This window comes from Scomber japonicus, chromosome 10 (genome assembly GCF_027409825.1).
Source record: "Scomber japonicus isolate fScoJap1 chromosome 10, fScoJap1.pri, whole genome shotgun sequence".
NCBI lineage: Eukaryota > Metazoa > Chordata > Actinopteri > Scombriformes > Scombridae > Scomber > Scomber japonicus.
Window position 1 is genome coordinate 5,298,192 of NC_070587.1, and position 26,484 is coordinate 5,324,675.

The 26,484-nt window shown below is 40.8% G+C and overlaps 3 protein-coding genes across 3 annotated transcripts; 2 read left to right on the forward strand and 1 right to left on the reverse strand.

Moving 5' to 3' along the window:
• Window positions 1–9,082: 9,082 nt before the first annotated feature.
• rhbdl2 (rhomboid, veinlet-like 2 (Drosophila)) lies at window positions 9,083–16,102 on the forward strand. Its single transcript, XM_053327324.1, has 8 exons — window positions 9,083–9,271; window positions 10,618–10,864; window positions 12,527–12,675; window positions 14,014–14,126; window positions 14,351–14,451; window positions 15,083–15,143; window positions 15,227–15,288; window positions 15,916–16,102. Exons 2-8 carry the CDS (start codon window positions 10,631–10,633, stop codon window positions 16,093–16,095), a joined length of 900 nt encoding a protein of 299 aa, XP_053183299.1. The 5' UTR covers window positions 9,083–9,271; window positions 10,618–10,630; the 3' UTR covers window positions 16,096–16,102.
• Window positions 16,103–18,809: 2,707 nt separating this feature from the next.
• gja9a (gap junction protein alpha 9a) lies at window positions 18,810–20,833 on the forward strand. Its single transcript, XM_053327321.1, has 2 exons — window positions 18,810–18,862; window positions 19,348–20,833. The coding sequence occupies exons 1-2, from the start codon at window positions 18,810–18,812 to the stop codon at window positions 20,831–20,833; spliced, it is 1,539 nt and encodes a 512-aa protein (XP_053183296.1).
• A 1,079-nt stretch (window positions 20,834–21,912) lies between these two features.
• On the reverse strand, window positions 21,913–25,117 carry LOC128366593 (c-Myc-binding protein-like). The gene is made up of 5 exons (XM_053327330.1): window positions 25,002–25,117; window positions 24,052–24,124; window positions 23,753–23,801; window positions 23,442–23,571; window positions 21,913–22,361 (listed from the first exon to the last, which is right to left on the reverse strand). The coding sequence occupies exons 1-5, from the start codon at window positions 25,014–25,016 to the stop codon at window positions 22,314–22,316; spliced, it is 315 nt and encodes a 104-aa protein (XP_053183305.1). The 5' UTR covers window positions 25,017–25,117; the 3' UTR covers window positions 21,913–22,313.
• Window positions 25,118–26,484: the final 1,367 nt, after the last annotated feature.

A 26,484-nucleotide genomic window follows, 5' to 3' on the forward strand; every position in this document is an offset into this window, starting at 1 on the left:
TTTCTTGTGGTAATGGCGCGTCCCAGTCACCGTCCTCAGCAGTGAGTTCTCTCAGGATAGCCTTGCCTTGGATTGTGACCGGCGCTACAAACCCAAGAGGGTCGTAGAGGCTATTGATAGTCGATAAGACGCCCCGCCGTGTGTAAGGTTTTATCTCATCGAAGACACTGAAGAAGAAACAGTCTGTTTGGAGGTTCCAATTGAGTCCAAGACTGCGTTGCATTGGCAGCATGTCTGCATCGAAGTCCAGGTCTTTAAGGTCACTCGCATGATCTCTGGACGGAAAGGCTTCCATGACCTCTTTGTTGTTTGCTGCGATCTTATGCAGCCTCAGGTTAGATTTGGAGAGAACGTCCTGTGTCTTTTTTAGCAAGTTGACAGCAGCTTCGACTGTGGGCAGGGACTTCAGACCGTCGTCTACATAAAAGTCACGCATTACAAAGTGCTTAACGTCAGGGTCGACATGGAACTCACTGACCTGAACAGACTGGTGTAGACCATGAATAGCCACTGCTGGTGAGGGGCTATTACCAAAGACGTGGACCCTCATGCGATAATCCACAATGTCTTTGGAGAGGTCATTGTCTTGAAACCAAAGAAAACGTAGGAAGTTCCTGTCCTCTTCCCTTACCAAAAAACAATAGAACATCTGTTCTATGTCAGCCGTAAAGGCAATTGCTTCTTTTCTGAAGCGGATCAGTACACCAAGCAGTGTGTTGTTCAGATCAGGCCCAGTTAACAGCACATCGTTGAGCGATACACCGTTGTATTGGGCACTAGAATCGAACACCACTCGGATTTTCTTTGGTTTCTTCGGATGGTACACACCGAATGTTGGCAAGTACCATCGTTCTTCTTCCTCACTGAGAGGAGGGGCTAACTCAGCGTGGCCGTTTTTGAACATCTTGTCCATGAAGCTGAAGAAGTGGTCTCTCATTTCAGGCTTCCTCTCAAAGTTGCGCCTGAGAGACATGAGACGCTTCAGTGCTTGGGGCCTGTTGTTGGGGAGCCGTCGACGTGGACACTTAAAAGGTAATGGTGCTACCCAACTGTTGTTTGAATCTTTCCCTAGTCCTTCATCCATTATTCTCATGAAGGAGGCATCCTGAATCGAAGGAGCCACTTGGTTGTCATCTTTGGTCCGCTTAAACACAGTACATCCCAGGTGGTCAGAGTCGCAGGTAGATTCCTCTTCAGAACATGTTGGAGTGTGTTTGTAGACCTGGATGTCACTGTATTTTTCCTTGACACGGAACACGTTAGGGCATGGATCAAAGAGCGTAGGGCGCTCTAGCTCTGTGGTGTTTGTGTAGAAGGTGCAGATTGTCGATGGTTTGTGGACGCTACCTAGACATACATTGCCTACAATGACCCACCCCAGATCCAGCTTCTGCCCATAGGGTAGGTTGTGTGAGCCGTTCACCTGTTTACGGACTTTATGCACTCTGATAATGTCCCGACCTAAGAGAAGCATAATTGGGGCTTGTGGATCCATGTCTGGGATGAGGTGCGCCACTGACTTTAGGTGTGCATGCTGAAGAGCCACCTCAGGGGTTGGAATCTCATCTCTATTATTAGGAATGTCATTACATTCTATGAGGCTGGGTAATGGGATGCGGACAGTGCCATCCAAAGATTCCACTTGATAGCCACTGGCCCTTCTTCCTGCTGATTCCTTCACGCCAGCACATGTTCTCAATGTATAAGGAGCACTTGGACTTTGGTCACTGAACACTTCAAAGAACTGTGAACGCACTAGTGACCTGTTGCTCTGCTCATCCAGAATTGCATACAGTTTCACTGCTTTATCTCTGTGGCCAGTTGGATATACTTTTACCAGACATATTTTAGAGCAGGATCGGTCTGTGAGATCTCCGCCACAGACTTTTGTGCATTTGGTGGTGACATGAGATTGAGGTGACGTTTCCTCCTCCTCCCCGCCATGCTCTGGAGCAGGGTCCGCCTCTCCTGTCCAAGGTGCGGGACCGGGGTGGAGCATTGTGTGGTGTCTTTCACTTTTACATTCAGAACATTGAACTTTCATTTTACAGTTCCTTGCAATATGTGATGACGAAGAACAGCATTTGAAGCACACATTATTCTCCTTTAAAAACATCTTGCGATCTTCAATGGGCTTTTCCCGGAATGCACGACATTTATGTAGAGGGTGCGGTTTTCTATGAATGGGACACAGTTTATTGAAGTCATCAGATTTTGTTGAGGGCTCACCATTGTCAGAACTGGCTCTGGGATATATCTCAGTTTTGTGGACAGAGACTTCTCGATATTTGTTTGGCTTCCAAACTGTCTTCTCGGTTCTGGGAGCCATGTCTGTGTGAGAGATGAAGTTGAAGCTTGGATCATTCCCAATGCTAGCCTCCTGGCTGACAAAGTCTACAAAGTAGGCGAATGGAGGATAGGAAACACGCCTTTGCCGTTTGTAAGATGCACCAACTGACGCCCACTTTTCCTGCAGACGAAATGGGAGCTTCTGTACTATTGGGTTGACACCTCTTGCTGTGTCGAGGAAGGAGAGGCCAGGCAAGTCTCCTTCAGTCTTGGCTGACTGAAGTTCCATTAGTAGATCGCTCAACTTTGTTAGTTTAGAATAATCTCGGTTTGTTATTTTTGGAAAGGTTTCAATCCGTTTGAACAGGGCATCTTCTATCACTTCTGTTGAGCCATAAGTTTGTTCGAGTCTGTCCCATATCATTGCCAATCCTGCTTCTGGATGGTTGATGTGTATTGATCTTATCTGTTCGACATGTTCTGCTGACTCTTTTCCGAGCCACTTAAGCAGAAGATCCATCTCCTCACTAGGAGTCAAGTTTAAACCACTGGTTGCGTTCTGAAAGGAACGTTTCCAGGCTCTGTAGCTCTGAGGTTTGTCATTAAACTGGAGTAAGCCTGTAGCCACAAGCTCACGTCGAGCAAGATATCTTACAAAGTCATTCATATTTGAGCTGCCATTATTCACATTTGGAGATATGGGATAGGGTAAGTGAGTAGGACGACCATTGTCTTTTCTATAATGCTGCACAGGAGTAGCATGGTCGTTCTCGAAACTTACTTTACGCGACTCATGAACATATTCATCTTCATATATGCAAGGCTGCAGTGAGGTAAGATGAGGTGGTTGAGAAGCAATATGAGTTTGGTCTGGAAAGAAGAGCTTGGCTTCTGGTTTGAGATGTGAAGGTGAAATGTTGTAGCTAGGGCTTGGCTCTGTTTTTGCTGGGACACCATCATCACATAGCTGTAGTTCTGTCTCTTGTACCTTGGCTTGGTCAGTAACGTATTGTTCAGTGCGTTGTGTGGCTTCCAAGGGAGTAGAATCCAAATTTAACTTGCAACTATGTTTCTCACTATTTAAATCAACAGCAGCTTCGAGTGCTTCCGCTTCAGCAATGGCTGCAGCTGTCTCTTTCTTATAGTTGAGCATTTCCATAGATGCTTCCAATTTAGCTTTTTCTAGCTTCAGGTTAATTTCCTCTTCTGCGTAGGAAAGACGTGCTTTTGCTGCTTCTGCTCTCGCTCTCGCCTTGGCTGCAGCGGACCCAGTTGATGATGAACTTGACAGTACTGAGGAACATGAAACGCGGGAGCGCGTCTTTAATGAAGATGCTTCCTCCAACATGGCACAGTCTGGTGGTGTATTTCTGCTTAGACACTGCTCTGACGGTCGTCCACTGGCTGCGTGTGACGATGTCGTTATTATTATCTGCCAGCTTACACTACGTTATCCTGCCCGCTAGAAAGCCGTGGTTTCACTGTGCTGCCCTCGGTATATGTGCTGTATATAACTTGACAGTCAGATAAACGCCTTCCTAACATCAAGACTCTGAAGACAGTTGTTCCCTTGTCCACAGGTTTATTGGCGTTGCAAGGAAGGGTGAAACTAAAACATACAAAAAAGCATAATCAACATTATGCTTGCTTTTAACATGTACAGATATACACAATGTAAATATAACAGCTCTTCAACATCTTTAATATGAATTAAATCCCCTTGTTTTTACTGGTACAGGTTTTATGTATTTATTGTATATTTAGCTCCAAATGTAATATATGCCATCATATTTTAACATGCAATCATCTGTTCATTTATTTATTGTAATTGCTTTCATATGAACTTCCAATGGCCTAAGAACCGTGTAGTTATCAGCAATAGTAACAAGGTAGATTTCTATCATCAAACATCACAGAATGTAACATTATCCCAAAAATAATGATCTGCAATCATAGATAACAATAAAACAATCAATACATACCCACGATGCTACCAAAGGCATGAGATGTAAGCAGATGTTGCTGGACTAGCTCAGATACAATAAAATAACAGCTTTCTGTGCCATGCTTGCTTACTTTCTGACTACTGGTCACATGACATAATACATGACATAACTTCCTGTCATTGACATCCTGTGCTTCTTAAAGTGACCGCAACAAAAAACAGAAAACCAGACTTAAACTTAATTGTAACAAAACAGTCACTTTGAAGAAAAGCTTGCTCCTCAGACTCAGGTTCATTACTAATGTAATGTAATGGGGACAGGGACAGTGCACAATAAAACATTAACCTAGTATAAAAACAAGGAGCTATTGTACCAGGTTTTAGATCAATTAATGAGACAATAGGATGTTATTGGAGTACAAAACACCAGGTCATGAAATTTTAAGAACATCAACCCCATGTCCCATCCCACCTAATCACAGTAATTCATATATTTGTGCAGTTACAGCAATAAAATTGTACATAGTCAATCCCACATCCTAAAAACAGTTTGTCTCCTCATTGACCCCAACTTTCACAAATATGTGCAAAATATTAATATTATTAACACACACACACACACGCACTAATTCACATATATGTACAAGTTTGCTGTGATGGTATCCAAAGTTTGTCAAGCATGATATGGTTTCAAAGTTTGTAATCAGCTCTGTGAGGGTACTTATGTCCACAAAAGGGCAAAAGATGATTTCCCAAACAATGTCTTGGGTTTATAGGGACACTGCACTCTCCTCTGGTAGCCGACCGAGTGTCTCTGTTGTTGTTACTAGATGTATTAATTTATTATGCATGAACCATTTTTCAGATGACTATATTATGACTGGGGACCGACAGGCTGAACACAGGTTTGTGGAGCAGTGTGGGCTCAAACACCTTCAGCTCAGTGTCATTAAGACAAGGACGTTATATAATGGTGATGTGATTGTGTCCTCTCTCCAATCAAAACTGTGGATGTAGAGCTGGTTGGGTACTGTAAGCCGGGGTGCCGTATATATATTTATAAAAGTGGGGGGATAGGGGTCAAAAACGCTTTTCAGGATGTGGAAATCTGTGTATTGATCATTTTATCATTGCAATTTTGTACATCTTTGTGAATGCTGTTATTGATTTCAATTCATTGTATGTTCCATCTACCTGCGGAAAATAGCAACATGCTAAAACTCCTTGTTTTATATAAGGTTAATGTTTTATTGTGCACTGCCCCTGTTAAAAATACAAATTACATACGTTAGGAATATTTTAAGGGCCCATGACTGATAGGGGCCCTAAAAAAAGTGCCCAGGAGTCCAGGAGAAGAGAATCAAAGTATTATCAATACATCCGTCTGATGCACGATGCCACCATGACTCTGAGGATTCAGATAGTACCATGGGTACTCTATGCCCATAAATGGTCATACTCAGTGCATCTACAGTAATGGAATTAGCCTATTGGTTTGTTCTTTTAGAAACAAGGGAACACAGTTACCCATCTGTGCGTTTAGGGAGTCAGACAGTCCTATCCTCTGACCTTGAGTGCCACAGGAATGCTGCACCAAAGTGACTCCCGCTTTCCAGCTGTCTTCTCTGTCTTGAGGAAAGAAAAAGTATGTCTCTCTGCCAAGATGATAGTGCAGCCTTTACTGTGACCTCAAGGAGTAATTTAAACCTTTGAGTGGGTCACTTTGGTTCTGGAGGTGTGGTTACAGCCTGTGCCTGGTGGTGGGGCCCAATCTTTTCATGGGGCCTAAAATCCCTGTTGGTGCCCCTGATTGCAAGTATCTGGGAGATCTGAGTACTGCAGCACCCTTTATGACAGCTCAGAGCTGGTTTTGCTTCCTAAGCAGGCTCTGGTTGTTCTGCAGATGTTCTGTCATCTTTCTCTTGGCCATGTTGTTCTACATCTGGGCTGCAGCCTGAGAGCAGCTGGCTCTGTCCTGTGTATGGAAATAAATGGTGTCAGGGAAGAGGATGCTTCTCCAACTACTGAGCATGATGAACAATACCTGTGAACACCGTTGACACCATGTTGGATGAACACAGGAACATCTTCAGTGACAGACCACTAAGCTTCACAGGAGACCCTTAAATCAGAGTTTTATTTTGCATCTTGTAGTACATGTCAACTTCTCTGCCAGGGTTAAAAATCACTTCTTGCTGTCCTCAGTCTGTGCTGTGTCCTAACAGTATGTATCTGCATGTCCTTTACTGTGCCTGTGAGTAATTTATGTATTTGAAGTTCCATAGGTGCAGCTTTTTATGTTTGTATCAGCCATTTCTGCTTCTGCTTTGCGTGTTTCTATAACCAGAAATGCCTGATAATACACATTGATGTTATATTTAGTCATTTTTTGTCATTGTGCTTCTGTGTCTTCATGTTTTAATCAGTACCTGCCAATATAGTGTAGTACAGTAGTGTTTTTTAACTAACATTACCATTCTTTCTTTATTGCTCTACATGCATACAGTATATAAACTATTTAAAAAACTTAAGGATCAATATATTTTCAATGTGATTCTGTATTATTCTTAAAGTGACTACAACAAGGTATACAAATATGCACCGTCCCTAAATCAACCAACGGACTAAATAATATATAATATAATATATGTGTTTATATATGTGGTTATACTTTGTGTATGTCACTAAGTATATCGAGCATCCTGGGCAGTTAAATTTTTATAAAGTTTTGTCCTTAAACTTTTTCTGAAGGTGTGCATTTAAATAAAATATAAATTACTCATCCATTGGCTTTCTCATGGTGTTCAAGGTGACGCTTTTACGCCCCCTGCTGGTAACATTAGATATATTGTTGGTCCTATTCAAGCAGATTTACAGCAATATTTCGAAAATATTTTGTTTGTGAGGCATCAGGACAGATGAGCATTATTGCAGTTTTTGCCAACAACCTGCAAAGTAGTTTTAAAGTGACTCTAATGTTTTTGAATGATTTAAATTAAAGTAAATGATAGTGGACATGAGGGAGGAGAGAATACTTCATCACTCTCTGATAATCAGTGAGACTGAGGTGAAGAGAGGTGCTGCTTAGCCTCCACATTCTCACATGGACATGTAGCATCACCCAGTGGCTCAAGAAAGCACAACAGCGGCTGCATTTTCTAAGGAGACTGAGGAAATCTCGGCTCAGCAGCCTTTACAGTTGCATCACGGTGTGGGAGGATAGGCACAGCACCGCCTGCAGAGACCCTAACCCTAACCCTGACATCCAGCACCGGAGACTAGAGTCCATATCAAGGTTATTATAGTTTTGAAATTTTCTTTATTTTTTATTTTTTATTTCAGTTTAGTTTTAGTTAGTTCATCAAGTGATTTAGTAGTTTTAGTTTAGTTTTTATTTAGTTTTAGTTTTTCAGGTATTAAGAGAAAGCCTTGACTTGTAGAAGCTGAAAAGGATGAAAGAATGTGTGACACCAAATATGGTTTATCATATCATATATAAGTCCTTTTAATTTCATTCTTTAACCACGGCTGCTGCAGGACAGGAAGTAATGAAGCTGAATTTATCTGCAATTCAGTTTAGTTTTACATTGTTCATTTTAGTTTTTATTTAGTTTTCGTTTTTGTTTTAATTGTAGTTTTTATTTCAATTTCAGTTAACTAAATTAATTTTTCATTGCTAGTTTTAGTTTTAGTCTTAGTTTTCGTTAACTATAATAACCCTGGTCCAAATCAGACATCCCATCCACCCCTAAAACAGGCGTTTAACTCTCAAGTCCTCTGAAATAAGAAGTGTGAAATGCAGGACCTCGGGGCTGAGTGACCTCTTTTACCCTGACTCACACCATCAGACTGATCCAATCCACTGCCCCCATCCTGACCCAACTCAGTTTACAGGAAACCCAACATACACACTCACAGACCTTTAACCACTGTCTGCACATAGAAGTTTGCAGATACTTAGTCACCTAATACCACTTGGGATATTAAAGGTGGTATAGTGGATATTTTATTTATCTTCTTTTATGTCTCCTGATATGTATTTATTTTTAATATATTTTGTATTCTGTGTACCTCGTATTTAAGTGTTTAAGTCAAGTCCAACTTTATTTAGATATAGCACATTTAGACACAGGGTAACCCACTTCACATAAAATGGCAGTACAGTCGTAACACAACCGTAAAAGTGTAAGTGCAGAATATAAATATGCATTAAAACACACACACACACACACACACACACACACACACACACACACACACACACACACACACACACACACACATACACATACACTGTTTTAATCTGCTTTTCAAAGTGTTACATAGGTCCATTTGTTTTACATAGTATGGCAATATAACAATTTCACTTGACTATAATTGTGTGCTCTGGCGCCACCTTCTGGCATCTGCGAGGTAATGTAATATTAATGCTCTATTGGGGAGATGGGTGCACTTTAATTAATTCCTGCATACTGAGTTTGAATGTTTATGACACCGCAATGAAAGATAGTCTGTGTTTTTATAATTGCCCTTTGCCGTGTGCGTTGGTGTAAAAACATCTCCCCCCCCCCCGCCCCCCAGCTCAGTTTCTGTCGGTGACGTCACTGACCTCAGGTGTGGCACGGGAAGAACAGGTAGGCTTTTGTTGGAGCGCGCGGCTAATCATTTATAGTCACAGCTACTTTAAACCGATGCAGTGGTAGACTTGACAGAGGAAAACACCGACGGGTTGTTTGGGAGGCGGAAGGAAGCGTCTTGCAGGAAAAGGCAATGAAAGGGCTATAATTATCTCTCCAAGCGCTTTTTTTTTTTTGTTTCGATCTCTCAGGAGCGGTCGGTCCGAAGAAGAGGTTCTCTGGAAACATGGAGGAATAGTGTTGAACACGGATATACAGTATTTTGAACTAATTGATTGTATATGAACCGATGTACTTTTCATCTTTCACATTGGAGCTGTTTGAATTAGTTTAAAGGAGTCAGTATTTATGCGTTTGGGATCACCTGGAGCCTCCCGCACTCTTCCTGTTGAAGGTTTAGGTGAGTAGGTCACATTTAAATTGATTTCATTGAACTCTAAAACAAATAAATGTTAACTTTACATTGGTGAGGAGCCTGAACTGGATGTAGGTTATTTTAAGCTGTGGACAGCTTGAGTCAGCAAACCACAAAATCAGGGTAAAACTGTCCCCAGAAACGCCCAGTAAACAGGAAATGTTGATTTACTCAGAGCTAGTGTCACTTTGAGATAATTTGAACTGTTTTCCTGGAATTAGTATCAGCTAATGTTCAATCAGTGAAATGTTAAAGGTAAACAATGATGATAAGCTAATTTTAGTTGTCAAAAGTGGAAGAAATACTATTTCTGATACAGCTGCTCTTACTGTAAACAAGTTCTCACTGAAGGAATTTATTCTAATGTTATTAAAATACATTTATTTCACCAGACATCTGATAATTAGCTTTTTATTTTTACTCAAAGTTTGTTTTCAGTTCAAGTATTGTTTCTTCCCACCTGGGTTTGACATACACCAAAACACACACACACACACACTATACCTTATAATTCTCTCGTGTCTCTTGGTGTCAGAAGTGTATATTTGTGATAAACCCAGGTGTACCCTTAACCCCAGTATGATGTTGAATACCTCTCTGTGTATTATGGGAAATTATAGTGTGCCTTTTTCAGTATTTTCTGACAATTCATTGGCTAAATGATTACTTGAGAGAGTAATCATCAGATGAATCAATAGTAGGTAATCATGTATGTGTTAAAAATAGTAGCAATCCGTACTAAGTTAATCTACATCTACATGTGATAACGTTGTTATGGTGATTTAACTTTATTTCTGGGCGCCTTAAATCTTATGAGAAGTAGTAAGCGAGTCAGAATAGGGATGGACAATATAGATAAAATCCTCTATAATGCTATGTAGGGCTTCTCATTACTATTATTCATTTCTTATTTGATTAATCTGATGATCATTTTCTCAATTAATTGATAAATAGTCTTTTTTTATAAATTGTTTTTATAAAATCAATTTCCTATAATTTCTTAGAGCTGGTGGCATCTTCATATGTCTTGTTTTGTCCAATTAACAGATGCAGAGAAGCTGGAATCAGCAAACATTTGGCATTTCTTCTTTAAAAAAAAATACAAAAATGATTAATATTACCAAGGTAGTTGCAGATTAAGCAAATTAATTTACTGACATGTTAAATATGTTGCCAAAATTAAACAATTTCATATAAAATACAAATTTGCTTCAAAACAGTCTTAAATAATTTGTAAAACACCCAAAAATATTGAAAATGTGTGTAAACAGTATAAGAAAACAAATGCATATTGCCACAGTCAATCCAAACATATGTAATGTGCTGTGTAGGACTGCAGCAGTGATGGATGACATAGACGTCGAGCAGCAGGAGCCGTTTCCTGTGGACCGAGATGGACGACGGATAAGGATGGAAGAAGAAGACGAGCCTGATGGGAACAGGAAGCTAGGGTGTTGTGAGAAGTTTCAGCGGTTGGTCTCCAAATGGATGCTCCCAGAGGACCACCGCAAAGGGTACATGGAGCGGGCCAACTGCTGCCCGCCTCCCATCTTCATCATTCTCATCAGTATTGGAGAGGTGAGGCTTTAGCTCCGCCCTGAGTATACACACAGTGACATTATAAAACTCGCCTTCTATAATGTCATGGTGTTAATTACTGTATAGATTTACCTTAACCCTCCTGTTGTGCTCCCAGGTCAAATTGACCCATCTGTTTTGACTCTTCCTTCCTTCCTTCCTTCCTTTCTTCCTCCTTTCCTTCCTTCCTTCCTTCCTTTCTTCCTCCTTTCCCTCCTTTCCTTCCTTCCTTCCTTCCTCCTTTCCTTCCTTCCTTCCTCCTTTCCTCCCTTTTTCCTTCCTTCCCTCCTTCCTTCCTTCCTCCTTTCCTCCCTTTTCCTTCTTCTTTCCTTCTTTCCTTCCTTCCCTCTTTCCTTCCTCCCTCCTTTCCTTCCTTCCTTCCTCCTTTCCTCCCTTTTTCCTTCCTTCCCTTCCTTCCCTCTTTCCTTCCTCCCTCCTTTCCTTCCTTCCTCCCTCCTTTCCATCCTTCCTCCCTCCTTTCCTTCCTTTCTTCCTCCTTTCCTTCCTTCCTTCCCTCCTTCCTTCCTTCCTCCTTTCCTCCCTTTTTCCTTCTTCTTTCCTTCCTTCCCTCTTTCTTTCCTCCCTTCCTCCCTCCTTTCCTTCCTTCCTACTTCTCTCCCTCCTTTCCTTCCTTCTTCCTTCCCTCCTTCCTTCCTTCCTACTTGAGCACAACAGGAGGGTTAATAATATTAAGCAGAGTGAAGATGTGGAAGCATAGGTTGAATGTCTTCCAATAATGACACTAAGAGAAACAATTAGCCTTATTTGGCTGTGTCTAGATTTAACATTTGGGGAAAAAAAAGGTAGCTTTTGCTTTCAGAGCTCCACTCTGAGAGGCTCTTGTGCAGCCACAAGCGTCTCTTTTGGCATCTGCGCAGTCTCTTCTGAATGTCCATATTCATGAAGGGCAGTTGCCCAGAAGCAGGCAGAAGGCACAGTGTCAATGAAAACAGTAGTTTTGCATGAGTTGTGGCTTTAGACTGAAGTCGGGGGCAGTTGGCTTTTAATGATGGGATTCAAAGCTGCTCTACCAGAATGTGTAAACAGAAAGCCACGGTGTCTGTAGACTGTAAGATTCAAGTAAATAAACACATCTGGAGAAATGTGGAGGATGAGTGGTTGATTTGTGGAAATGGCAAAATGATGACCTAATTTGGGTAGTGACTCTCTTCCTGTTATTACAATTTGAGGATGGAAAGATACACTTTGGGGAAAGTAGAGAAATCTGTAAAACATTGCTGTCTCATGCTGCTGTCAGAATCAACTGAAGGATGTTGGATCTTTTCAGTAAGCATTTTGCATATTTCCTATTCATTATCTGACATGAACAGCTCACTCTTTGTAGCTCCCAGATGTCCAGTGTCACTGCATTTGAATGTCTGTGATTACTTTCTTATTTGAAGGACATTCAGTCAGTGAACATCGACTGAGCTTCTTTGTCAGCTCGTCTTTGCTTTATACACATGCAGATATAAGCATTCAGACATCTGAGCTCCTATGTACGGCCACCCTGGGGGAGCATTCCTCAACATCTGTACTCCAAGTTCATTTTTCCTGTTTTTATTTTCTCAGCTGTTTGGGATTTGGCTTCATGCTTCGAACCTGCTGCTTTAACCTACCTAATCCAAGAATAATGTGTTTACCTTCTCTGTTCTTCATTAGTTGGCAGTGTTTATCTACTACGCTGCATGGAAGCCACAGAAGCAGTGGGTGACCCTGGATGAAGGCATCTGGAACAGCCCCCTGACATATAAGCCGGATGAGAGACAGGAAGCATGGCGCTTTATCTCCTACATGTTTGTCCATGCTGGGTAAGTGTGGGCAGGGCTGTTAGACACAATCATTATGTGGTTAAAGCTTGAGTCACAAGGTGGAGTGGACAAACAGCATAGTATCCTGGCCCACAGTAAACACCAGTTTGATGAAGCGCATGATCTTTCAGGGGCTTTTTATTGGCCGTCAGTTCAATGCAGAGGTCATTTATTAGACTTCAGGTTGGGACAACAGTCAGGATGATTTTTCTATTTCTTCCCCCTTGCTGCATTATATGACAACATCATTTAGTGTGCGTTACTGATTGCGACTTTTGTGAATCACAGTTACAGTGTCAGACAATTACTGGTTTATTAGTTGGTTAGATTGGAACATAGCCAGATTTTAATTGGCCGACTTGCCGCCACATTTGTAAAACCACTTCAGTGTTGTGTGATATGCCAAGTAAAAAAGTGCCAAAAATGAAGAGTACATAGCCAACAGAAACACAGGAAAAACGAACCTCATGACTGCACAGAAACACTGCATTTGCCAATACCCAAGAGAGAGGTGTTTAACGGGATATTTGCTCAAAGGATAAGTCTGGTGAAGTTCTGTGTGTTTCCTATTGTCAACAAATCTCACGATAAGACGAAAAGAAACAATGAACTGATCCCACTAACTAGTGTTGTCTGTGTATTCAGAGCCTGATATGTTATTCCTCTGAGCCGCAGAGCTCCATTGTTGTCCAAAGACAATAATTTTTTGCTTTCTTTAAACACAGAAATGAGCCACAGTGACCATGGGAATTTGAGGGAGTCATTTAATTCTTGGAAAAAATGATTCTCAGTTAAATAAATAGAAAGACAGAGAGAAATAAGCAGGTATATAGTTTTTTTATTTTAAAAAGTCAACTGTATTCATTTATGTTGCAATCCAATCGTTGTATTTCATTTGAATTCAGTCCCACTGCTGCATCCTGCTGTTGTAGATACTTACAAGAGCACCACATATGTACAAATCTGGAGCTGAAAATGGTCCCGAACAAATAATCACATTTGGTGACGTTAGATGACATTTGTTACAAACTAAAGAGCCTAGCTGTAGTCTTTTTAATGAAGTGACACTATATTGCGACTTGTTTTTATATATGAACCTCTTCAGTAGGAACCAATGGGCTGAGTGTGAGAAAGTACAGAGAGGGCAGACTAACATATATTAGTTTTTAGTCTTTTCATTAATGTTGACAGTAAGAGAAATATATATACACCAGTCTTACCCCTTAACAACTCTACACAGAACAGTACAGTATATGTTGTCCACCCTCCTGTTCATTGGTATGATTTCACCTCCATGATGCAGTATATTGTGTTCATTATATGCCTCTGCCTGTCCAGTGTGGAGCACATCCTGGGGAACCTGGTGATGCAGCTTCTGCTGGGCATCCCGTTGGAACTGGTCCATAAAGGATTTGAAGTGGGAATGGTTTACCTTGCTGGCGTCTTGGCCGGTAAGAAACACTCTCTCATTTTTCCTCCTCTAATACAGACTTATAAAATCTTTCAAGATCCTAAGTTTGCAGGGTTTCATAAGAGGTTGGGAATCCTGTGCCTGCAGACATCTGACATTTACTCGTGTTGAAGTTGGTTTTTCCAGTTTGTGTAAGAGCGAGTCGTGCCTTTCAGAAATGCCACTGACGGCAAACCTGATCGTTCCTGTTGCTCTTTCCCTCAGGCTCTCTCGCCAGCTCCATCTTTGATCCTCTCCATGCCTTGGTGGGGGCTTCTGGGGGTGTTTATGCCCTCATTGGAGGTTATTTTATGAATGCAGTGGTGGTAAGTTTAAATTCAGTGTAATTAAAAAAAACAGGTGACCAGATTTGGTGTTAAAATGCAGTGAATTTGGCTAAACTACCATTTAAATAGATGTGTCTCTACGTGTCCTCCTCTAGCATCCTGTATGATTGACTCCTCGGCTCAAAGCGCTATCAGCACTTGTATTTTATTATTGAACTAATATCAGGAGGCTAACATTTTTATTCCTTTGAATGTGAGAGAATCTGATGTTTTTGCATCACAAATGACGAACAATATAATTAAAACACAAGCTGTGCAGGTAAAACATGAGACGCTGTTTATGTTAGTTTAGTGTGGGGCAGTTCCTCTGTAGATGTGCTTGATTGTACTGTAACTGGGCGTAGACATGAATAATAGTTCTCACAGGAGGCTGTATTGAATAAAGAAAGAGAACACAATGTATAATATGTAGGCCTTTTAAGGACAATGATAAGTATACATGAAACATACACGTCATAAAGTTCATTCCACTGATGAGTGTGCTATTTCTACCTATGCAGGCCTTAGTAGAGCCAGCTGTGCCTGTTTTCACCTTATGCTGCTTTTTTATCTTATCTCTATGTAAATTTATTAGAGCTGCTATGAAAATATTTTTGTTGCTGATTCACAGAATTTCCGAGAGATGATTCCTCTCCTTGGAGTGTTTCGTATCCTTGTCATAGTGGTTATTGGTAGGTTATCCTTTTTTTCTTTTTTAAATAAATAACTACTGTGATCACTCTTCAGAAATGTTTAATCTAATACTGCTTTCCAGTTGGCACAGATGTTGGATTTGCCTTCTACAGAAGATTCGTCAGCCATGACGACGTTAAGAAGGTATGATTTCCCTCTTCCTGCTCTGTACAGTAGACTTCAGCAAAATAGGAAACAAAAGGTCTCACTTAACCTTTTCAGACATAGATAGAGCCTCAAGAGAAATACAGGTAACCTCCCTTAAAACCAACAGTGGCTTGTGATGACTGCATTAGCTTGTGGCTGCAGACAAGATCGGCAGCTCTTAGTGGGAGTTAAATCCTCCCTGTGTAGACATGTACGCAGGGAGGATTTAACCTACACTGTACACACAAACCTCCGCTTTTTTAATCAGTAATCTGTATCTATAACTGTGTTGAAACTTTATTTGACTCCTTATGTTCAGTTTCAGTTTTGAATAAGAAAACAATAACGAAAAACATGTTTTCCCCTCTTTTAGCTTGTTTGTCTTTCCATCTTATGACTCCACACAATGAAAACATGATTCCTGATCTCCTCCCCCACCTGATTTTCACCCTCTTTTCTTCATTTGTTTTTGCTGTTAAACTGGTCCTGCAACTTTTCTGGGTGTTCCCCACTTTTCAGGTTAATTAGGCTGACATTACCTGGGGGTCTATGGTCACTACAATGCTTTGGTGAAGAGGCTTGCAGACTAAATCTGAAATTTGACCTCATGTTTTCTCTTCTTAGGTGTCTTTTGTGGCCCATTTTGGAGGAATTGTGGCTGGGATGACCATCGGCTACGTCTTCTTCAGCGCCTACAACAAAAAGCTACTGAAAGATCCACGTTTCTGGCTTTGTATAGTGGGCTATGTAGTCTTTGTGATCTTTGCTATACTCTTCAATATCTTCCTCTCACCAGCACCATGAATCTGCACTGAACCACCTATTAGCCTTAATGTCACACTCAGGAAACTACATTTTACTGATGTGTTTTAGAGCAAAGTTGCTTTTCAGGGACTTTGTGAATGCAGTGCACAGGTGCTTTTTAAATGTTATATTAGATTTTCATTTTTAAAAGTGCTGTATTTGTGTCTTTGAGTGGAAGGGTGCCCCCTGCTGTTTATTTGTAGCATGCAGAAGGCGTATTTTACATTTTAGACAGTAAAATGAAAATATGCCTTTTTTTAAACTGAATCATTTGATTTTTTTTTTTTACAGAGTTAAGTCTAATTTTTATCTTTGATGCAGCTTTGTGTGTGTGTGTGTGTGTGTGTGTGTGTGTGTGTGTGTTTTTGTAAGTTTGTGGATCTTTTTTGTACTTTTCATGATTATCAGTGAATATGTCACTTTTCATTGACAGGAAATAATGACCAGGCTGTTAAATGGAATGATTTCATACTCATTTATGCTGTTGTTAGTTTTCTGTTGAATCATAAACTCTCATAGACTTCCAGTATTCCTTAAAATGTGCCTTAGAAGTGGGGAAGTCCCTCACCACATTGATGACGCAGCCATCAGCTGTATGATGACGCAAATTTACAAGGAAGTCTCAGGGAAAGGGGAATACATGTCCAAAACTGCTGGTGTGGCCGCTTCCTTTTTTTAAAGCAAAACAAACTGGTTTACCATCAGTCCATGGCTGAACGCCACTTTATTGTTTCAGTCTCATCCTGTTGAAAAGAAGTAAACAAATACTTTATAAATTCACTAAGATTAATGATAGTTTATTGTCACGTGTTTGTTTTGTATCCAATCCAATCCAAACTTTACCCTTACACAAACATCCAACTTTTGGAAATACTATCAACTGTAACTTGTTGGTCAGTGAAAGCATTTGGTGTGAGAGAGCAAAGATTATTATTTAGGAATAATTCTTATTTTATGAAACATACTTAATTTCTAAGATTACAGGGAAGCTATGACCAAAGACCGTATACCTCCTACACTACAGAATGAAAAGTAAAGACTTAATTTCCTTATAGTAGGATAATTGATTATCAATATGTCTAAAGATTAGTAGACAACATGGTGTGTGTGTGTATAGTAACAACGTGCTGTGTGATGCTGCAGGGACTCCGTTTCATGTGTTTGAGTGTGACCCTGTGGCAACTTCCTGTATGTGGAAAGTTCCATAGTTTCCAGATTTAGCACATCAATGTTACTTAGTGCATCAATATTCAATCACTATAAGCTTGTTTAACAAAACTTGTTGGCGGGAAATTATATTTTACCCCATGAAGTTCTGCATTTGAGTAAGATGGCTAAAAAAACCTGAAAAGGTCTGCAAGATTTCACTTTTTGTTTTTTAAATTAAATATTTGCTGCTAAGCACTCATTGTCGTGTTTTGCATTTCATTTTCTTACAGAAGAATGTGTATGTGCTTCATATTAATAAGGATCTTAGTCTTTTAGCGCTAATAATTCTGCTAATAGCAGAACAGAGGACATCCTGGTGACAAAATAATAATACAGGGACTGAAGCACAAGTAAAAATTGATTTTTGTGATTGGAAGGAAAAAAGAGAAACAGCACTGGGATTTTCCCAATATTGTTACCTCCGTGTGACCCTCTGTACCCCTAATGTGTTTGTACCAGACTAGTTTAAATCAATCCTGTTCTGCAGGGCAACAATCTGGCAGAATGAGATTTTAGGACAGAGGGAAAAAGTTCAGCTCAGCATAACCTCATATTTTCAGATGTGTGGAAAAAATCTTGAACTGAGTTGGATGTTGTCAACAGGTCAGTTATGATTTGCTTTTTCCTGCTGATGACAAGTATCGTCAACTAAATAGGTAGATGTTATGCTCTGTGTATTTAAAGAACTATATAACAGTTAATAAACACCTCATGCTATGGGTGTGAAGCTATTATATAACGACTGACCAAAGATAACAACCATATTTATCAAACTGAGGCATTTCCACAACGGTGAAATTGGCCAACAGACGCTGGAAGCAGCATTAATCCATTGAGATAAATTTCTTGTACATTTTATTTCAAATGGGATAAAATAACAAGTGCAGTGAGAACTTATTTACACCCAGAGAGGAGCAGCGGGGTATGAAATTGGACATGATGACTCATTGATTACTTTGCCATAGTAGAAAACTATTGATTGAACAAGGCCTCTGAGGATAACTGACTGGTATTGATGGTGGGAGGGGATTGGAACTGTGTATTTCCGTCTCTTTGTTGGTACATGGAGCAAGTAAGTTGTTTACATCCAGACTGGACGCACATACTCAAATGAACCACCATAAATATGTTCAGTGTAAGCTCTGTGCTGTTGGTGCAATTAAGCTGAATCCATACAACTCTGCTGTGTGGAAATGTGAAGTTAAATCAAGGCATACAAAAAACAAAAAGTTGACCTCAAAAGATTGAGGTCAATATCTGTGTACAACTGGTTACAACCCCATCAATGTGGGGCCATGATCTAAATGCATCTAAATGAAGCTGTCAGTATCGACTTCCTCTGGACAGAGTAGTGCTGGCACTCTTCCCTCAGCAGCTCAGTTGTTCCCACTTTGTTTCTGGCAACACCAAAGCGGAGGCGTGTCACTGAAGTTTAGGTGATGTGCAGGGGTTTGTGGAGGACGCTAACGATTTCTAAAACTTTTTGGTGACCGTGTCAGAGCTGCATGACCCGAGGGGATTTAAGTCACCACCGGCAGTCTGTCCATGCTGCTGCAAGGTAAATGGAAAGAACAACTAAACAGGACTCTGCCTTGCTTTATATAATGACACTGCTGAAGGGAATGGTTTCATTAAGACAAAACTGGATAGCTGAACAGCCAAGGGATCATATCTGCAGATGTACAAGTCTTTGCTGTGTGCTTTTACTTTATCTTTTTGCAAATATGTGACACATTGCATTATTACTCCACTGCTACTACAGTTTGGTATTTGTTAATATTTCATTTTTCCAGCTGAGAGGTACTGTAACTTCTTTATATTTTCATTGTTACTAAAAATCTTTCTTTGACTTAACTTTCTGGTGGTTTAGTTAAAATGTTCTTTTGTGCTAACTAAATCTGAAAGGTTGCTCATATTCTCAATGTGCTTGTTTTTTTTGTCTATTTAAAATCCAACTTACTTGACCAAAGGAGAACCATATGTGTCTCGGCAGATTTTCTTCTCTAATTATTCAATCTCTCTTTGTCAATGCCTTCCTCGCAGTCATAATGGCAGAGTGAAGATGGGTGACTGGAACTTCCTTGGGGGGATTTTGGAGGAGGTGCATATCCATTCCACAATGGTAGGCAAGATCTGGCTCACCATCCTGTTCATCTTCCGCATGCTGGTCCTTGGGGTGGCAGCTGAGGATGTGTGGAACGACGAGCAGGCTGACTTCATATGCAACACTGAGCAGCCCGGTTGCAGAAATGTGTGCTACGACCTAGCTTTCCCAATCTCCCTCATCCGCTACTGGGTGCTGCAGGTCATTTTCGTGTCTTCTCCCTCACTGGTTTACATGGGCCACGCTCTCTACAGGCTCCGGGCGTTGGAGAAGGAGCGGCAGAGGAAGAAGGCACTGCTGCGGAGGGAGTTGGAGTTGGTAGATGTGGAGTTGGCAGAAACCAGGAAGAGAATTGAGCGGGAGATGAAACAGGTTGATCAGGGGAAGCTGAACAAAGCTCCTCTCAGGGGTTCTCTGCTCCGCACATATGTGGCTCACGTTGTCACACGCTCTGTTGTTGAAGTGGCTTTCATGACAGGCCAGTACATCCTTTATGGCTTTCACCTCTACCCGCTGTTCAAATGTGAGCGGGATCCTTGTCCCAATGCTGTAGATTGCTATGTTTCCAGACCAACTGAGAAAAGTGTGTTTATGGTGTTCATGCAATGCATTGCTGCTATTTCTCTCTTCCTAAACATCTTGGAGATCATGCATCTGGGTTACAAGGAGCTCAAAAAAGGCATCTTGGACTTCTACCCTCACTTGAGAGATGACAGAGATGACCTTGATGATTACTATGCCAGCAAGTATAAAAAAGAATCTGTAGTGCAAATATGCCCCAGTACAGCTCGAAAGGCAACCATTGCCTCTGCACCCAGTGACTACAACCTAGAGAGAGCCCAGGGCACAATTATGTACCCAAACCTTATCAAACCTTCAACTTTTCTACCTCTTCAGGGCGACCTGGCCAATCAGCAGGATTTGGATGATTCTAGATGTTCAGCTCAAAGTCCCCCGGAGTATAACTGCAGCTCGACTACCAACGAGCAGTGCTCTCCGTGCAGTGACTCCATAATTAAACCAAAGCAGGAGGCTGAGGACTTTTTGCACCCCCCCACACACAGTAAGGAGGGCAGTGAAAAAGGGAGCCCAGACTCTCCAAAACGCTCACAGAGGGCATGTCACGCTTCCTCCTTACCCACGCTGCCAATAAGTGCAGCAAGAAGACCGTGGAAGTCTCATGGCTCTTTCAAATGCGCCACAGTACTGGAGGGTAAAAGCTCCGACACAGATTCATATGGAGGTGCAAAACCTAGTAGTGGACCCCCTTTGGCCAAGCATCAAAGCCGGCCCTCCACCCCAGAGTCACTGGATGACTCCACCTCAGGATCCGGGCACAATCCAAGATCACCTCCTTCCTCTACGTGCAAAACATCAATGGCAAGTAACACGAGCAGCAGGCGAGCACCTGACCTGCAAATATAAACTTTAAACACAGACAGTTCAATCTTAATCCACGTTATTACAAATCTACCCATCAACCGACTGTCATGTCTACACTCAAACTCATATTATGGATTTAGTTACAAAAATTACAAGTATTTATTTGGACTGCATTTGAGACAAACTGCAATTAAAGTTACACAACTCTGACTGTAAACTGATTTTAGTGAAATTAATTATTAATGCAGAACAGATGTGTACTGTGCTGTATATTTAATGTTTTTCCAGCTGTTTTGGAATAAACGTTTGTTTTATATCGTGACCTACTTCATGTATTGCTGTCAAAATACTGTGAAAAATAAGTGAATTGTATTGCTTGAAAAGTCTGACACAGGATGAGCCGTCACAGGTGTTTTAATTACAATGATAAATACCAGCTAATTCAGGGCAGTAAATCCCAACAAATACATCTAAACCTTTTGCTCTATACTACTCACTTTTCTGAGTCAACAGTAAAAGAAAAACATGATTGTATAGCAGCTTTTAAACATAAGTTGCAGTTCAAGGTACTTAACATAAAACTGCATTTTAATAAGGAGGACTATCCCCAGTATTTACCTGTGAAAGCACGAAGGTACTTTTTGGATGTGTAGCAAATAGCATTGTTACATTAAATAAAACTAAACAGGCAGAATGTCATCCAGATCATTTTGTCAGCAGTGTGTGTGATCACTGTAACCCTATCATATGTTTTAAGGTATCAGCAGGAAGTCAAAACTTAGATTGAGAGGAAATAGCCAGTTAACCTGTACAGATTTAACCAAATGTAAATGTCAGCTGTATGTTAATCCATAATGACAAAAGGATGTCAAGGATATAAAACACTAATAATTTCCTGCAGCCAACAAAGAAAATGTTGATTACAGAGTTGTGTCCTGTAATATTGACTGGATGCAGCTATCTGTGAAAGCAGTAATCACAGTATCTAAATCCTGTGACAATCCAATAAATGACCTAATTAAAACACTGTTGTGCAGAAATGAGTGAAACAATGAAACTATTTTTTCATTAGAAGGCTGTGCTTTATTTCACCAGTGACTTACATTTCTGAGCTTTTTTTTTTTACAATGGTTTACTTTCACCTGACCTGTCTTTGTCCCACAGTCATTTAGATCTGAGTGGTGCGTTTGTGCTTATAACAACGCCAGAAAAACACATATTGGTTATTTTCTTACATAAAGCCCTCAAAAAAGAAAAAAAAAAAAGTCCGATGTCTAAAGAACAGACTTGTCTAAATCGTACAGAAACATACTTACTGTAAAGATTTACTAAATACTGAACAAACAAGAAAAAAACTTATTTACATACATGTACAGAATAATTTAAATTCTAAGAAACATAGAAATAAGATTTACAAAAACAGCTGCATAAAAATCCTTCACTTAACAGTGTCGTCTGGACTTAAAGTTACAGTAATAGAAACAAAAGCTGTATTAATGGTGCCAAAGCTCTGCTGGGGTCTCTAGTCCACCGTGGCTGCGTCTTCTGACACAGGTTCGTACTGCTGGAGCTAGAGACGGAAACAACAGGTATACAGGTTAGACACTTTTTACAGTATGTTGTACGAAACTACCAACTATTTTAACCCTTTATAGGACACTCACTGAAAGGAAGGAAGGGAGGAAGGAAGGAAGGAAGAGAGGAAGGATGGAAGGAAGGGAAGGAGGGAGGAAGGAAGGAAGGGAAGGAGGGAGGAAGGAAAGGAAGGAAGGACGGAGGAAAGAAGGAAGGAAGGAAGGTAGGGGGGAGGAAAGAAAGAGAAGGAGGGAGGGAGGAAGGGAAGAAAGAAGGAAGGAAGGAAGAAGAAAGGGGGATGGAGGAAGGAAAGAAGGAAGGGAGGAGAGAAGGAGGGAGGGAGGAAGGACAGATGGAAGGAAGGACAGGAAGGAAGGAAGGATGGAGGAAGGAAAGAAAGGGTGGAGAGAAGGAGGGAGGGAGGAAGGACAGATGGAAGGAAGGAAAGGAAGGAAGGATGGAGGAAATAAGGAACGAGGGAGGGAGAAAGGAAAAGAGGAAGGGAAGAAAGAAGGAAGGAAGGAAGGAAGGAAGAGAGGAAGGATGGAAGGAAGGAAGGAAGGGAAGGAGGGAGGAAGGAAAGGAAGGAAGGACGGAGGAAAGAAGGAAGGAAGGAAGGTAGGGGGGAGGAAAGAAAGAGAGAAGGAGGGAGGGAGGAAGGGAAGAAAGAAGGAAGGAAGGAAGAAGAAAGGGGGATGGAGGAAGGAAAGAAGGAAGGGAGGAGAGAAGGAGGGAGGGAGGGAGGAAGAACAGATGGAAGTAAGGAAAGGAAGGAAGGAAGGATGGAGGAAGGAAAGAAGGAAGGGTGGAGAGAAGGAGGGAGGGAGGAAGGACAGATGGAAGGAAGGAAAGGAAGGAAGGAAGGACGGAGGAAATAAGGAACGAGGGAGGGAGAAAGGAAAAGAGGAAGGGAAGAAAGAAGGCAGGAAGGAAGGAAGGAAGGAAGGAAGGAAGGAAGGAAGGATATTTTGGGATATTTACAGAAGTTACCAAATATAATTATTTGCCCAATAAAGGGTTAAATATTTATCATTAGAAACAATTCTCACTACTGTCACACAAGCATGAGATTTACTTTTGTTCTGAGGTCTTTGTTCTCCTCTGCCAGACGTGAGCACCTCTGCCTCAGGTCCATCACCTCCTGCTGTAGAGCCTCCGTGTCTGCGGAGGCCTGGCCCGCCGCGCCGAGGTGCTGCTTCAGAAATCTGGGGAGGAGTCGGTTAAAGAATCCACAGCGAGCAACACTTTTCTCTTCAGTACTATTTTTGTTTGGGAGTTTTAGTATGAGCCTGAATCACAGGCTGAGGTCACCACACACTATTTTTGGAAACACACAGTGATTGCGGTTCGAGTGTGAAGAACAGATTTATGTGGATGGAAGGATACTCCAGAGCATTAGTGGGTTTTTCTTGTTGTTCATACAGAGCAACAAACACTGAAATACAGAGAAACATGTTAACAAGGTTTTACAACGACTGAAACGAGTCTCTAGCACAGACGTAGGCATATTTACTTAATGCTAGTTATATATTCACCAAATGAAAAGATAACTCACTTATTTAGACTGTATTGTACTGATACAAAGTGCATTGCTGCTGATTTGTGTGAATACAATATTAAACTGATTAATTTGAGAAGTCAAGTTTGTGAAAATGGTCCGAGCACTTTAAGAAGAGGCGTCATACCGCTGGTAAGGCTGTCAACAACACCAGCTTTCTCCAAGTATCTCCGAAACTGTTCCCTTTTGGGGTCTGGAGCCTGTTGAGAGATTACAAAAAAAAAAAGCAATTCATTAATTAATATCAACTCATCACAAGAGGTCAGTGTTTAAAAGCTAGACTTCTCTCTAGAAACTGAAAAAACACAAAACATGGATGAAAACAGGTGAGGTCAGGTGCACAAATTAACATTGAAATAGTTTTTTTTTAAAATCACTTTACAATACACTCTCTATGTAAATGATGGGGGGCAAAAATCCACAATCCTCTTTGTGGTGTAAAAATACATTTAAAAGAGGTTTGTGAAGTTTATATGAAGCTTCAAAATGAGTCAAATCAAGTAGATATCTTTCAACATTACAGTCTTTTTAGTCCCTGTTTTTGTTGCTGTACTTCCACCACAGCTCAACAGGGAAACACAAAGAGGGAATTTGATGCTAAAAAGGCTGTAAATGTGACAGATATCCACTTAATAAGACTAATGAAGCCCCATATAAGCTTCAGACAAACTTTAAAATGCACTAAATGACACTTTCATTGACAGCACGTTTGAGGGGGACTTCTTAAAAGCAAGTATGGAGGACAGGAGGGATGATTACAGTGAGGAAAACCGCACTTAATTAAACTTATCTTTTCATTTGCCATTTAATTGAGCCGAGCTCCTGTTAAAAGCTAAAAGCTGTTCAAAAATATCTAACCTGAAGAACCAGAAAGGTCAATGTAAAAAAAAAACAAACAAAAGTAATACGGCCACAAACATTTACAAGCTCCAATCATTACTAAAAAAACTCAACCATGAGCTCTCACAGGTGGCCAGTCGCCCCTCTCAGCTTGCTAACCTTAGCTTAGCTCTCTTTAAGTTTAAGACCTAAAGAGTTAGTTTTCCCAAGTACTGAAACGACAGACAACAAACTTACTCTGTAATGCGCCATAATGATGTAGGCTGTAAAGTTGCCTTTTCTTCTTAAAGCAACTGTTTTGTGTTTGTCCCGCAAAATACTGCAGCAGCACACAAATTAGTAGAGCAGCGAAGAAGAGACGGGGAGCTGTAGTTGTAGTTTCGTTTATTCTACGGAAGGCTCCGTGCTGCCTTCAGGTGCTCCTCGTAAAGATTAACACCACTATCAACCACAAGAATTAGAGCAGGCGTGTCAAACTCATTTTCATTCAAGGGCCACACAACATCTGATGTGGGCCGGATCATTAAAAGAAAGGAAAAGAAGGAGGAGAAGGAAGAGAATACAGGAAGGAAGGAAGAAAGGGACCAAGGACAGATGGAAGGAAGAGAAGAGAAGACTAGAAGGAAGGAAGGAAGGAAGGAAAGAAGGAAGCAAGTAAGGACAGATGGAAGGAAGAGAAGAGAAGACAAGAAGGAAGGAAGGAAGGAAGGAAGGAAGGAAGGAAGGAAGCAAGGACAGATGGAAGGAAGAGAAGATAAGACAAGACAAGAAGGAAGGAAAGGAAGGAAGGAAGGGAAGACAGATGGAAGGAATGAAGGAAGGGAAGACGGAAGGGAAGAAGGAAGGAAGGAAGGGAGCAAGGACAGATGGAAGGAAGAGAAGAGAAGACAAGAAGGAAGGAAAAGAAGGAAGGAAGGAAGGAAAAGAGGAAGAAGGAAACTGGGCCGGATTGGACCTCTCGGCGGGCCGGTTCTGGCCCACGGGTCGCATGTTTGACACCCCTGAACTAGAGAGACATAGAGGGGAGGAAGAAAGATTCATTAGCTGTGTTATCTTGAGGGTTGGAGGCAGGGGCGATTGTAGGATCAGACCTTTAGGGCCTCAGCTCCTAATGAGAATTGACATACAATGTCCTGTAAGTGTTAAAATCTCCTGCTAAATGACTCATTTCACTGGATAACGTTAATTAGGCTACAACAAGAAATCTTAATAAATAGTAGAGTGATCTACTATAGTGTTTAATAATAATGGTTCAAAATAAACAATCACAGATTTCTACAGAGAGGACAGAGAGGATAGTTAATGAACCCTGAGGGAAAGACAATATTAATGACAGAACTATCTAAGTACATTAAACCTGTTAAAATAAAACCATTTGAACCTGTAGGATAAGTGTTTTACCCATCTCTAACAGTCAGGCTTGCAAAAATAATTAAAGTTGTATAAAATAGTTTTTAGTAAGAAAGAAAAACAACACAACAATTTATTTATTTTTTAGGGGTGCTGAGATAAAATTTAGGGGTGCTTGAGCACATCTAAAAGGGTCTGAAATCGCCACTGGCTGAAGGTATCAATCATCAAGCTTCAAGATTGTCATTTCTCAAAACTCACATACATTGAAAAGTATTGAAGCCCATTTCTGCCAATGTGATGTCAAGAAAGATCCTGTAAGTCAATATAATGAGAAACCTGCTCAAAATATTAACTTATCTCATATATT